General features: G+C 47.7%; 1 protein-coding gene across 1 annotated transcript; it reads left to right on the top strand.

Annotated features, from left to right (window-relative positions):
• Window positions 1-1,081: 1,081 nt before the first annotated feature.
• On the top strand, window positions 1,082-12,474 carry WDR87 (WD repeat domain 87). Its single transcript, XM_040252898.1, has 5 exons — window positions 1,082-1,240; window positions 2,148-2,318; window positions 2,694-5,572; window positions 6,032-6,303; window positions 6,682-12,474. The coding sequence occupies exons 1-5, from the start codon at window positions 1,166-1,168 to the stop codon at window positions 12,294-12,296; spliced, it is 9,012 nt and encodes a 3,003-aa protein (XP_040108832.1). The 5' UTR covers window positions 1,082-1,165; the 3' UTR covers window positions 12,297-12,474.
• The last annotated feature ends 1,109 nt before the right edge of the window (window positions 12,475-13,583 follow it).

Raw genomic sequence — 13,583 nt, forward strand, 5'->3', positions numbered from 1 at the left:
CATGGCTGAATGACTGGATTCTTTCTCCAGCTGGACTACGACTATGTGGGGCTGACTCTTTGTCCTGGGCACCTTTTATCTTGATTTCCTGTTTCAGGAGTCTAACTTAAACGTCCACTGAGTCACCTAGGGAGCTTGTTACAATGGAAGGACTCAGGATCCCACTGCCATGGTTCTGCTTCAGTACCTGAAAGTGAAAGTGAAAGTCACTCAGTCATGTCCAACTCTTTGCGACCCCATGGATTATACAGTCCATGGAATTCTCCAGGCCAGAATACTGGAGTGGATAGCCTTTCCCTTCTCCAGGGGATCTTCCCAACCCAGGGATGAAACCCAGTGCAGGTCTCCCGCATTGCAGGTGGATTCTTTACCAGCTGAGCCTACCAGGAAAGCCCAAGAATACTGGAGTGGGTAACCTATCCCTTCTACAGCAGATTTTCCTGACCCCGGAATCAAACTGGGGTCTCCTGCATTGCAGGTGGATTCTTTACCAACTGAGCTATCAGGGAAGCCCTCAGTACCTAAGGATCTGCATTTTAAGACAAATCTCTCCCCCAGGAATCATGGTGTAGGTGGTTACAGGACCACACTTTGGGAACTACTAGTCCTTGCAAAAAGCTCTCTTGACAGCCCACCACGAACAAAGAATAACTATTTGCCGGTGACAGTATTCCTTTCCAGCCCCTTTAGGTTTCTCTGCTTCCTTCCCCTAGAATATCCTATTGGATCTGACAGCCCATGCTAAGATTTGAGCTCCATTTCCTTTATTTATGCTCTCCAAGCCTCAGTTTTCTCAAATGAGATAATATCTACCTCCCCAGGTTATTGTTGTTCAGTCACTCAGTCATTTCCAACTGTGACCCCATGGACTGCAGCATGCCAGGCTTCCCTGTCCTTCACCATCTCCCAGAGCTTGCTCAAATTCATGTCATTGAGTCAGTGATGCCATTCAACCACCTCGTCCTGTCGTCCCCTTCTCCTCCTAAGAACGTATGTCTTATGCATAGTTCTTGACTTTCAAAAAGTGTCCAATAAGCATGAGTTCATGGCTCTGGACTTCTGATTTCCAGCTCTCAAAAAGCAGCAGTGGCTAAGCTGGCCTCTTTCAGATTCCCACCGGTTTTTAAACAACAGTCCTGAGGAAGAACAGCAGATAATCGACGAGATGACTTCTCCCAGACTCATCCCCCTGTGGAGGGACTTTAAATACCTTCTAAGTGATATGTTACAGAAAAGCAAGGTAATGTATATGTAGGACAGACATGTTATTGGCCCCTGTCTGTTAGAACAGTTTTGAGCCTTTTAGAGGAGCATAGATCATCTATGGAAAGAGGAAGCAGGCAGGGAAAATCATAAGGACAACTATCCCCATAGCAGGAAGTGGGCCGTCAACTTTCAAGTGAGCCTAGAGACCTCTTGCTGGCACATTTTGATAGTGAGAGGTGAACACTTTGGAGCGCTATCAGAAGAACTTACCCTCTGGGAATAGAGATTTTTCTAGACGAGAAGGAAGAAGGCACCAGAGAGAACATTTGCCAACCTCAGGTTTGCTGTGGCTTGGCTCTTTGTAGAAGGATGCCAGGTGCATGTTTCATAGCACATGCCCTATCACCATGGGATCATTTATACATATGTGTGTATGTATGTGTGTATAGATAGGTTATTGTCCTCTGTCAAATTTAAAGGCCAGGTAGCATGTCCTAAAAGTCTTACTTAGTGCAATTTTAGGCTTTAATAAAGCTGCACTGACTTTTGGGACACCCTGTTACTTTACATGTGGGCATATGGCAGTGTACTTGCCTTGATAATCTTTTAAATGTTTCTTTCATGACATATGTACCCTATTAGACAGAAGGGAAAATGTTCAAGGACGGGTATAGCTAACTTCACATTGGAAGGAATATCAGGTTCCCCCGATGCCACATAGACCCTACAGTGGTTTGGTTCACCCTGTGTTGAGGGTTTTGTTCCCTGCTTGTGTGGTGCAGGTGTCCCATAGGTGATAAACTGCATGTGTGGGTGTCACAGGAGTGATCCTTGGGGCTGAGGCAGAACTTTGACAATGGTTTCGATTGTGACTTGCGTGAGAATATATTTATTGTATGTGTGTTTCTGGTCTCTGAGTTTAATGCCATGCCTCTTCCCAGCAAAATTTAGATGACCCGAAGACTGATGTAGTTGTGTTGAGTGACCGGTCCCAGATCCTGTTCAAAGAGTCTCGCCATCCTCAAAACATGCCGCTTATATGCTACTACTTCAGTGACGCCCACTTCTTTTCTTCCCTCTCTTGGGTGACAACAATCACAAAAGAAATACAGGTAGAACTCCCCAGTCTTTCTTCTCCTTAGCCCATTCTAAGTGGGGGCCATGGCCATGTAACTTCTGACCCTAGATTAATCCAGGAAGATATACCCCTTGAGTGGACATGATCTGGACCCAGGACTCCTCCTTCATCCTTTCTCCTGTTACCATCCCCATGTTGAGTAGACTTTATTCTTCTCCTAAAGGAGGCCAAGGTTAGGGAAAGAGTCCTAGGTTTCCTGATTTTACAGTATTTCTACTTCCTCAAACCAGTGGGTAAAGTCACTCTAGGATCTTCCACCTTCTCCTTAGCAAGAGAAAAACCGCTGACTATTCTGCCCTTTCCTCTTCTACTCCCTATCCTAGATAGTTTCCATTTTCTTCTCTCTCAGGCTGTAGTATGGATGAAGAGCAAGACTGAGGACATGGTGGAGAAGAGAACGTTCTCCATGACAGATCGGCTGCCACCCATCCAGTCCATGGTCCACGCAAGTTCCTTTCATATCCTTGTGGTCTACTGTGGTGACCTGCTCCTGCGGCTCTTCGGGGACCACCTTCGGTCATTCAAATCCCTGGGGGTAGTACCCTGTCGCTTTAACATCACCTGCCTCTGCTATGACCCAGAAATGAAGATGCTTCTGTCGGGACTCCTGGGGGCAGTGGTCACCTGGACCATTGAGCGCAGCGGCAGGGGTCTCCAAATAGCCCACATGGTCGCCCTGCCTGGTGACGAGTTGGTCCATGACATCATGCTGAATGGCCCCAACGGCTCCCTGATTGCCATGTGCGAGAATGTGGTGAGGGTCCTGGAGCGCCAGGGCCATGGCCTCCTGGCAGAGGTGAAGAAGTTCTCTTCCACCATCAGTGGCTCCTCGATCACCTGCTGCTTTACTTGTTCTGAGCAGGGCTTTCTTTACGCTGGAAACAAGACTGGGGAGATCCAAGTGTGGAACCTCAATTGGGGCCACTCCCTCCACACTTTCAAGGCCCACTTCTCTTCGGTGATCTGTATCCGCAGCCAGCCAGAAGCCCACACCCTGCTCACAGCTGGCCGGGAAGGCATAATCAAAGAGTGGAACCTGACTTCAGGCAATCTGCTACGGCGGCTTGAACTGGGTGAGGAGCTGTATCGGCTCCAGTTTATCGATGGCACCACTTTCTTCTGCCAGACTACCTATTCTTTCTCCTTGCGCAGGCTGCCCTTCTTCTATAGCCTCTTCAATGTCTGTGGCTCTGCTCCCCTGCAGGTGCGCCGGGTCCGCTGTGGCAGTAACTGGTTCCGGATCCTGTGCACCACCGAGGATGGCCTGCTGCGCTTCGTGTCCCCGCTAACGGGGAATCTCCTGGTCATCACCTGGCCCTTCTCAATCCTGGACCAGGCCACGGATTGGGCCTATGACCCTAATAAAGAGGAGCTCTTTGTAGCAACAGGCAGCTCTGACGTGCTGGTCTTTGACACCACCCGCTCCCCTTGCATGGCCAAGTATCTCTTATGCACCTCACCAGATTCTCAGGACCTGGTACAGTGCCTGGCTTATGGGCACTTTCACCTGGGCCGGGGTCTAGAAGGACTGGTGTTCTCTGGATACCAGAGTGGTGTGATTAGAGTGCTCTCCCAGCACAGCTGTGCCCGGATTGAGACATACATTCACTTTGGGTCTGTCTTAGCCCTCTCTACATTGCCCGGAGGGCTCTCTGGTAGCCGAGAAAACTCTTTGCTCTGTTCCTATGGAATGGATGACTACATACACCTCTCAGAAGCTGTGCTTGAAGGGGTCAGAGTGAAACTGCGGACCCTTGCCAGCATTCTCTGCAGCTGTCAGCTAACACACTTGATACTCTTGCCCAAGTCAGTGGGTGCCATCACCCAGACTAACTGCCTGCGTCTCTGGAAGTTCCATGACTTTCTGTCTTCTGGCTCACAGGATGGCTCAACGTTCATAGAGACCTTGCCTTTGCACCAATGCACCATCATCTCTTTTGATGTCTGCCTGTCCCTGAGTCTTTTTGTCACAGGTGGCAGTGACGGCTCTGTCCGGATCTGGAACTTCCATGGGAAACTCATAGCCATGCTGGACTCATCACTGCATTTTGGCCCACTCTGCTTTGCAAATGACCGGGGTGACCTGCTTGTAACTTTCAACCAGAGTCTTTATCTGGTGTCCTGTTTAAAGCTGCTTCCTGCAACCCTGCTGGTTCGCCTCTCTCTTATGGGTCTGACAGATGAAGTGCTCGAAGTCCCTAAGCCTTTCATACCAAGCTTCTTCTTCTCCTTCGAGACCATGTTTGTGCCCAAATATATCTACCCTGGACACGGCCAGCAGCAACTGGTGGGTCTGGAGAGTCTTGTCAATCATCGAGCCATTGCCTTTGATCATAATGTGCCACATGTCATTGAAGAAGATGAGCAAGGGAGCTGTGTGCTACTCTCTTCCTTCAAACGTGATTCCAGGTATGAGGAAGCTGATGTGTCACAGGTGAAAAAACCACCTTATTTCCATTATGTGCTTCCTCCCCAGCTACAGCTGACTACCTGGGATGAACTCAACCCCTATCAGATACTGCGGTGCTACTTTGGTCACGGGCGGGAATGGCTCTTGGCTCCAGATTGCTACATCCCTAACTCGGTGATCCGGGCCCGTCTCTGGCCAGAGGGCAGCCCGATATACCTGCAGTGCAGCCTGCACTCACCTGTGCGGGAGCTGGAATGGGACAAGTCTCAACAATTCTTCTTCTGGCACAGCCGGGCAAGAGCTATAAGCGACGCAGAACAATACATACATGAAAAGGAAGATGAAGACTTCCTCCTTACAAGAGCGTCCAAGGATGTCACTTACACCGTTCTTACAGACTCAGCAAACCGCAGTTGGCTGGGAAAAAAGATGAGTGAAATTGCTATCAATAGCCTAATAGAGACAATTCTCAGTATTATAATCCATGCTGCTCCACTGAAGTACCAGTGCTGTATTGGTGCCCTCGGGCAGATCTTTGCCTCTTACCAGGTGTCTCCTCCCCTGCGCTCTGAAACAGCCCACCGTCTATTGGATGATACAACCAATTCAAACCCACTGATTCGAGAGCTGGCCTGGGAAGGGCTGAAGCGTCTAGGAATGATTACTCATCTCTTTGCCGTGCCTCTGGCCCAAGGACTAATGGACAAAGATGACAGAGTGAGGAATAAGACCCTGAGCCTCATGGCTGACACTGGAGTCCACTCTAAGACTTCACTCTTGAACTTGGTCCAGAATCGAGATACTTTCCGGGAGATGCAGTAAGTTCTTTGTGCCTTCCTCTGTTCTTTACTAGCTTCTGATTTTCTGGTTCCTCTTCCCCATTTCCCCCTTCCCTTCCTTCACTGTCTCTTCATCTCTGTTCATGAGCTCCTTTTTCCTTGTTCATAGTCTTTTCCCATTCCTAGACTATCTGATGATCCCCTAAGTGCCCACTCCTTTCTCCATTTCTTTTCCTGTTCCTGTTTGTCCCCTGCCTCTTTAAGAACCCCTTTCACCCTTTTCTCCTACCCCAGAAGCCCCCATACAGATCACTTCATTCATTGCCATCTTGACTTCCTAGACTTTTTCTTTCTTCTTGGCCATCATTTCCTCTAAATATGCTGTCTCTGTGAGTTACATTGCCCAGTTTCCTGCCAGTTCTATAACAGTTCTTTACTTCTTGTTCTCCCTCTTGTCCCTGATTCAGCATGGTTCTTTCTCTCCTTTGACTTTCATAGGCAGGAAATGGTTGGGGATGAAACCTTGGACCGTCTGCTGGGACTACGAGCCCCAGATCTCCAAATCCTTCATACTCAAGTGGCACAGCGATTGAATGAAAACCTGACCTTATACCAGGGTGATGAAAAGCCTACTTTTACTTTAGATGTCTCAGAGGCGTCTGAACTTACTGCCCTTTCCAAGGAAACTGATACTGTCCCTGAAGAACCTGAAGCTGCCTTCAAGCACAGCAAAGGCCCAAGACGGGGCCGGCCAGTAGTCAGAAAGCACAGTATGTATGGGGTAATCTGATTCATGCCTCAGGGTCCCCAAGAGGCAGGGCAGTTAGGGCTAAAGTGAGACAAGAGGTATCAGAGAAGAACAGAGATAAGTGAAAAGATCCTTTCACAGAAAAGAACCCTCCTAGGAAGGATCCACCCAAATTAAGAGGGACCCCAAAACGTATCTGTAGGACTCGGCAGAGGTGGAGTGGAGAGGGGAAGAGGGAAGGAAGGCACTGGGGATAAAGCAAGGAGAAGGCCTTCTTGTTAAAGGCCTCAGCCCCTCGGTCACTACTTCTGTTATGGCAGTTCATCTGAGCTCAGTTGGGAAGGGTGTTATCTAAGCCTCCCATGCTTTCCTTATCTGCATCTCCTGATTTTCCCTATAGCCCGAAAGTTTTTGCGGAGCCTCAAGAAGCTCAAAGAAACTGTCACAGAGCCAGGTCCCTTAGAGGATGAAGGTGATCAGAGTGAACCTGAACCCACTGAGGTGGAGGAGGCTAAATCTTCAGCCTCCGGTATACTAAAGGTTGCAAAAGATGATGAACAAGAATCTTCAGAGGTAGATGCCTCAAAGGATCACGTGGCCTTGACCATGAAGATGTTGAGGAAGACACGTGACAAAAGAAGCCGGAAATCAGTATCTCAGAAAACCATGAAGAGGCGCAAAAGAAAAGTAACAGATGCTGAAGTTACACACGAGGAAGTTCCACATACTGGAAAGACAGACTTAATTATGAAGCCACTGAAAATCACAGGGCGGGGTGCCTCTGGAGCTCCTGGCCTCAGGTCTAGAGATGGCTCGATGTGGCGGGACGACCTGTGTCGTCTTATGACCCTAAGGATATCTGGTTCCCAGACAAAAATGTTAGAAGCTCTCAACAATGAGCTAGTGACCACGGCTCAGGAGATGCTGGCTGATCGACAGCCCAGCTGGGAGCTCTTTCAGGAGATCTGCCCCCTGCTGAAGAAAGACAGTGAGGAACTGCTTGAGGACCTTGACTGGGATGTAGCCTGGCCAGAGGAGAAACCAGTTTTTATTCACGGATCAGCAATTAGAGAGGACATGATGATCAGAGACATGGAAGAGGAGACAAGAGAGACGCAAGAGCGAAAGACAGAAAAGGACATGCAGGACCTGCGGGAAACCCACATGAGTCCAAAAAAAGGCAAGAAAAAGAAAGTTCTTTTTGCAGAACCAGACCTAAGCAAGGGAAAACAAATATCAAAGAAAGAGGAGAAGAAATCCTCTAAGCCTTCTAAACAGAGGAAAGCAGTCCAGCAGGAGATAAAAGTGGATAAAAAAGAGAGGAAGATAGCCAAAGAAGAGAGGGGCATGGGTCAGGAAGTGGAGGAGGTGGCCAAATTAAAGGAGAAAGTGGTTGAGCAAGAAAGAAGGCCACTTAAAGATGAGATAAAACTGTCTTGGCAGGAGTGGAAGAAGTCCTGGGATCAATGGAAAAATGCTTTCGATGAGACAAGGATATCGTGGGATGAATGGAAGAAAACATGGGAAAGCCAGAGTCATCAGGAAGAGGAGCAACTACTTGAGGAGGAAGAGAAGCTGCTCCCGGATGCAGAAGAGGGACAAGTCAGAAGGGACAAGATGAAGCGGACATGGGATGAATGGTCACAGATCTGGGAAAAGATGTCAGCCAGGGCCAGGGAGAAGATGGCAACTCAGGAGGAAGTGACTCTGGAGGAAGAACCGCCTCAGGAGCGGGAAGAACCACCTCAGGAGCAGGAAGAAGAAGCAGAGGCAACAGCAGCAGCAGCAGCAGAAGAAGAAGCACCAATGACAGAAGAGGAGAGGCAGATCCATCAAGAATACAAACAGGCCCAGGCTGAGCAAAAACAGGCCCAGGCTGAAAGAAGACGGGCCCAAGAAGAGAGGAAGCTGGCTCAGGAAGAGGAGAAGCTAGCACAGGAAGAGAGGAGACTAGCCCAGGAAGAGAGAAAAATGGCCCAAGAGTATGAGAAACTGGCTGAGAAAGACAGGAAAATGGTCCAGATGGAGAGGAAGCTTATCCAGAATGAGGAAAAACTAGCCCAAACAGAGGAAATGCTGAGCCAGGATGCAGAGAAATTGGCCCAGCAAAGGAAGAGACTAGCCAAGAAATTGGAGAAACTGGCCCGAGAAGAAGAGAACATAGCAAAGAAAGGAGGGAAGCTAGCTGAGGTCAAAAAGATAATGATGCAGAAACTAGATAAACAGGCCCAGAAAGAGCTAGATCTAGCATGGCAAGAAAAGGAACTAGCCCAGGAATTGGAGGATCTGACCTGGGAAGAGGAGGAACTGGCTTTGAAAGAAGAGGAACTGAATCAGGAAGAGGAGGAACTGATCAATAAAGGGGACAGGCTGGATCAGGAAGAGATGACACTGGCATCACAAGAAGAGAAACTGGATGCAGAAGAGAAAGCAGTGATCCAGGAGGAAGAACTGCTGGTCCAGGAGAAGAGGAGACTGGCCCAGGACAAACAAAATCTGTCTGAGGAAAAGGAAGGACTTGATCAGAAAAGGGAGCAACTGATGGAGAATAAGCGTAAATTGGCCCAGGAGGAAAAGCTGCTAATCCAAGAAGAGAAAGAACTAGCCCAAGACAAGGTAAAACTTCCTGGAGAAGAGGAAAAACTTACCGAGGAGAGGGAGCAACTGATGGAGAAAAAGCAGAAACTGGCCCAAGAGGAAGAGCTACTGATCCAGGAAGAGAAGAAACTGGCCCAGAACATGGAAACACTGCCAGTGAAGGAGGCAAAACTTGCCCAGAAAAGGGAGAAATTGATCAAGAATAAGCAGAAACTGGCCCAGGAGAAGACTAAGCTTATCCAGAACAGGGAAGAACTTCCCAACGCCAAGGAAATACTGGCCTGGAGGCAAAAGAATCTGGCCCAGGAGAAGGAGAAACTGGCTCAGGAGAAGGTGAAATTGGCTCAGAGGAGGGAAACCTTAATCCAGCTCCAAGAAAGCCTCATCCAGAACAGAAAGAAATCAATCCCTGAGAAGGAGGAACATGACATGTATAAGAATAGGCTGGTTCAGATAGAGAAGAAGCTGATGGAGGAAAAGGAGAAACTCTTCCAGAGGAAGGAGAAACTGGCCACCATAGAGGAGAAACTGACCCAATTAGAGGGAAGCCTGGCTGAGAAACAGCACAAAGTAGCCCAAGACAAAATGAAATTAGCTGTAGGGAAGAGGACAGTGTTCCAAGAACTGAACCAGCTCAGAGGTGACTGGTCTATTACCAGGGAAGAAAAGGAACTGGACATGGAAATGAAAATACTGACCTGGGAGAAAGAGACACTGGCTGAGCAAAAGGAAATTCTCTTCAAGAAAGAGACTCAAGAAACTTCCAAAGAGAAAAGACTACCTAAGGATGAACTAGAGCTAATCAAGAGGAAATTGTCACTAGAGGAAAAGATATTGCTCTATGAAGAAAGGATCCTGGCCACAGAGCAAACAGACATGGCCAAAGAAAAACTGGAATTTACCAGAGGAGAGAGAGTATATGCCCAGGAACAAAGGAAGCTAGCCAGGTTACTAAGGAAATTAGCTAAAGAAAGCAAGGGAATTTCCAAGGAACCATTAAAAGTGAGCAGCAAAGTCTTAAAGATACTTCAAGGCCTTATTAAAGAAGAAAGGAAACTAACCCAGGAAGAAATAGAGATGACAAAGTTAAAGAGGTTATTTGTCCTTAAGGAAAGGGAATTGAATGAGGTACAGAAAGAACTTGATGCCAAGGACTGGGATTTTTCCAAGGAACAACCAGAAATTACCATAGATGAGAAGAAACTGGCTAAGAGGCAGAGAAGACTAGCCAAGGAAATTAGAAGATTGATAAAGAGGGAGAAAAATATTACTGAACAAGAAAGCGTATTGGCCAGGCAACAGAGAGATGTCATACAGGAAACAGAGGAAGAAGAAACAACAGAGGAAGAAGAGGGAAAGTCATTCCTTAAACATAAGTCAAGAAAAAGAGAAAAGCTAAAGACAGTTGATACACAACAGGAAGAGTTACTCAGTCAAGAGGACAAGGTGAAAAGTGTGAAAAGTGAGGAGAGCTCTTCTGAAGAAATGGAACGCCTGTTAGATGAAATAGAGCAAGAGAGTTTGTCTGAGGAGGAGGAGGAAGAAGAGGAGGAGGAAGAGGAGGAAATGGAAGAGGAGGAGGTGAAGGAGGAGGAAATGGTAGAGGAGGAGTTGGGGAAGGAGGAAGAAGAAGGGAAGGAGAGGAAGAAGAAAAGGAAAAAGAAAAAAAAGAAAGTACAGGAAAAGGAAGAGAAGGAAGAGGGGAAAGAGGAAGTGGTTGAGGAGGAAAGCACAAGTGGTGAAGAGATGGAATATTTAAGTGAGAAAGAGGAAGGAGAGGACAGAAGCTTGTTAGAAGAAGAGGTAGACAAGAAAAAAGCAATTTTTAAAAGAGAAAAAATATACAAGTTACCAGAAGAAGGGAAAAAGCACTTAAGAGGAAGAGAAGAAGTCCTTTCTACTGAAAAAAGAATCCCTGACATCAAAAGCAGTGCTATAAAACTGGAAAGCCCTCCCAAGCAACTGGTCTCATTCATTCTGGGGAGCAAAGAGAAGATATCAGAGCCATTGCTAACTAAGCAAATATCCTGGGATGATAAGGCCATAGCACTTGGGAAGCCTGGAGTATTCCCAGGGGCAGGGTTTATAGATAAACAAGAACTGTTGAAGAAATGTAAGCCCATGCCTCTACATGTTTTGGATATAGTTTTGGAGGCCCAGGAGCCTGACTTAGAGACTCCATATTTATCCCACTTACTGAGGAAGACCATAGAAGCTCAGAAACTCCAAGGCAAACCGCTAGGGGCCAAGTGGCAGTGGATCCTGCAGCGTCATCCATCTCTGAAGAAACAGAGTGAGGTACAATTACCTTTGTCCAAAATCCTGGCTGAGGAAATCTACCCAGACATCAGTGTCTCGGATGTAGAGTGGATCCACCATGTCCTAGAAAAGATGGAGGCAGGAGAACAGCTTTCCAGGGATAGTTTCCACCGATTGTGCCAGCTTCTCAAAGACCTCACCACAAAGGAGAACTTAGAGTGGATGCACCTGGCCAAGCTCAAAGCCATCGTGTGCCATCACAAGGAGATCATGGAATCCCGAGGCGCACGTGTCTCCAAGCCCAGTAAGGAGCCCCTGGGTCCAAAGTACCTGAAAGTGATCCCTCCCATCAAAGGAAGGGAAAAGGAGAGCTGGCTCAAACGTCTGACTGTCTCCACACCAAAGTCTCTGTTGGCTACCAAAGGGATCCCAGACCCGAAGGCTATCAACTGGCATCTTCTGGGAGAGCCTTACCGGAGTACGCGGGCAAAGCAGCTAGCCACTGCTCTCAGGGGGATGGAGATGCGATACTATGATTCTGCCACAAGAGACATTTTCACAGGTGCCCTGGACCCTGTTGAAAAACAAACCCTGGCGCTGATGTTTCAGAAAGACTTCTGGGCTTTTAAGGATAAGGGCAGGTTTGCCAGATTGCCCAAGTTGGAGAAGAAGGCACGACCCGTCTCTAAAGTAAAGGAGGAGGTGCCTCTGTGGCAGACATTTGTGGCACTGTACCATGTTCTGCGGATGTTGCAGGAGCGATACGCAAGAGACAGTGCTGCGTGGATGGAACAGTTCAACCGTCTTATGGACCTATACCAGCTCAAGTCTCCTCGAATCCAGAAGCTGATGCAGGACCTGCTACTGAGAGAAGAGCCCCAATTCCAAGAGGTCACTTACAAAGATGCCCTAAGGGCCGTGGAGCTAGCCCCTGGGGAGCGGTTGTTCTACCACCTGCTCTGTGGTGGCTCTCAAGCCCATAAAGAGCCTCTGGCATTCCAGGAGGTGGTTCCCCTCCCCGGGCAGAACAGTGTGCGTACCATGCTCCCCATGGGCATTGCCCAGTATGGGATCTTAGAGCTTGCCTGGAAGAGCCTGCCGGAAGCTGATTTATACCTCACCAATGAACTGTCCTATGTGGCTGCTCCTACTCTCTGATTTGGGACTGGAGGGGGCGGGACTTTTCATGCCTACCTGGAGAAAGGCCTTGTCACCAGGATCTAGACCTTTACCCCTAGGACTCACAGGGAGGTAGAGCCAGGCCAAAGCTCTTTCCCTGGCCAGTTCCAGAAACTAGCCTTTATACGTGGAATAAAGAGGAGGTTCTCATTTATAACAAGCACCTTGATGGGTCCTTTTTTCTTCAAACATTGCTTCTCTAGGAAAGTAGCCAGGGAGACCAGACACTCACCTACTCCTGAGAGTGGGAAAACTCCCCCAGAGCCAGCAGTTCTCACCCTCCAGAGGCCTTCTAGCAGAAGAGTCTGTCTTTGTCCTCTTTCTTCCTTGCCCCCCACCATTCTCCCCTAAAGACCAGAAGAAGGGAAGCACTTGGCACAAAAATGAATGTATATTTGGCATTAATATAAGAGGCATTGATACAATGGAAAGAAAATGGATTTTAGAACCAAAAGACCTAGCATTTTGCCCTTGGATCCTGGGGGTACACAGTGGAGGCAGACTCTAGTTCTCTGATCATAGTTCTGCATGCTAATGCCTAATTCCCAAACAGCCGGTATGGTGAGTGTTATGAAAATCCTCAAAATATGGGAAAAACTTCAAGTTCTAGCCAGTACTACTTGGTGACCTCATTACTGGATGGCATTAAAAGATGAGGCCATTTGAGGTTAAAGCAGAAAGCAAAGGAGGGAAGGCTATGTCTTTCACTTCCTTTGCCAACCTAGACATCGGTTTTGGGGAGAATGATAGAATGAAAATTTGAAAGATTAGGTGTAAACTCTAATAGGCCCTGGACATTCTAGGGACTTATGATCCTTCCCTCTAGTGATTAAGGAGACAAGAGGGGCTTCCCTGGTGGTCTGGAGTTAAGAATCCTTTTGCAATGCAAAGGACACTGGCTTGATCCCTGGGCTAGGAGGATTCCACATGCCATGGAGCAACTAAGCCCATGTGCCACAACAAAAGAACACACCACAAGAAGCCTGTGCTCACTGCAGCTAGAGAAAGCCTGTGCATAGCAATGAAGACCCACCACAGCCATAAATAAGTAAACCTTAAAAAAAAAAAAAAGACAAGTTAAAGGAAAAGCATTAATAAAGTGGAGGAAGTTGTCACTGCCAGTAATGGTGAGCCTCCCTGATCTCCTCTTCCCACTATGAAGACTTCAAAACTGCCTCTTTCCAGGTAAGCCAAACCAACAGTTTCTAGCAAGTAGCCCATCTATGCTATTTGCCACCCTCCATCCCAACCTCTCCTTTATTCTAC

The sequence above is a fragment of the Oryx dammah genome, unplaced genomic scaffold (genome assembly GCF_014754425.2).
Source record: "Oryx dammah isolate SB20612 unplaced genomic scaffold, SCBI_Odam_1.1 HiC_scaffold_13, whole genome shotgun sequence".
NCBI lineage: Eukaryota > Metazoa > Chordata > Mammalia > Artiodactyla > Bovidae > Oryx > Oryx dammah.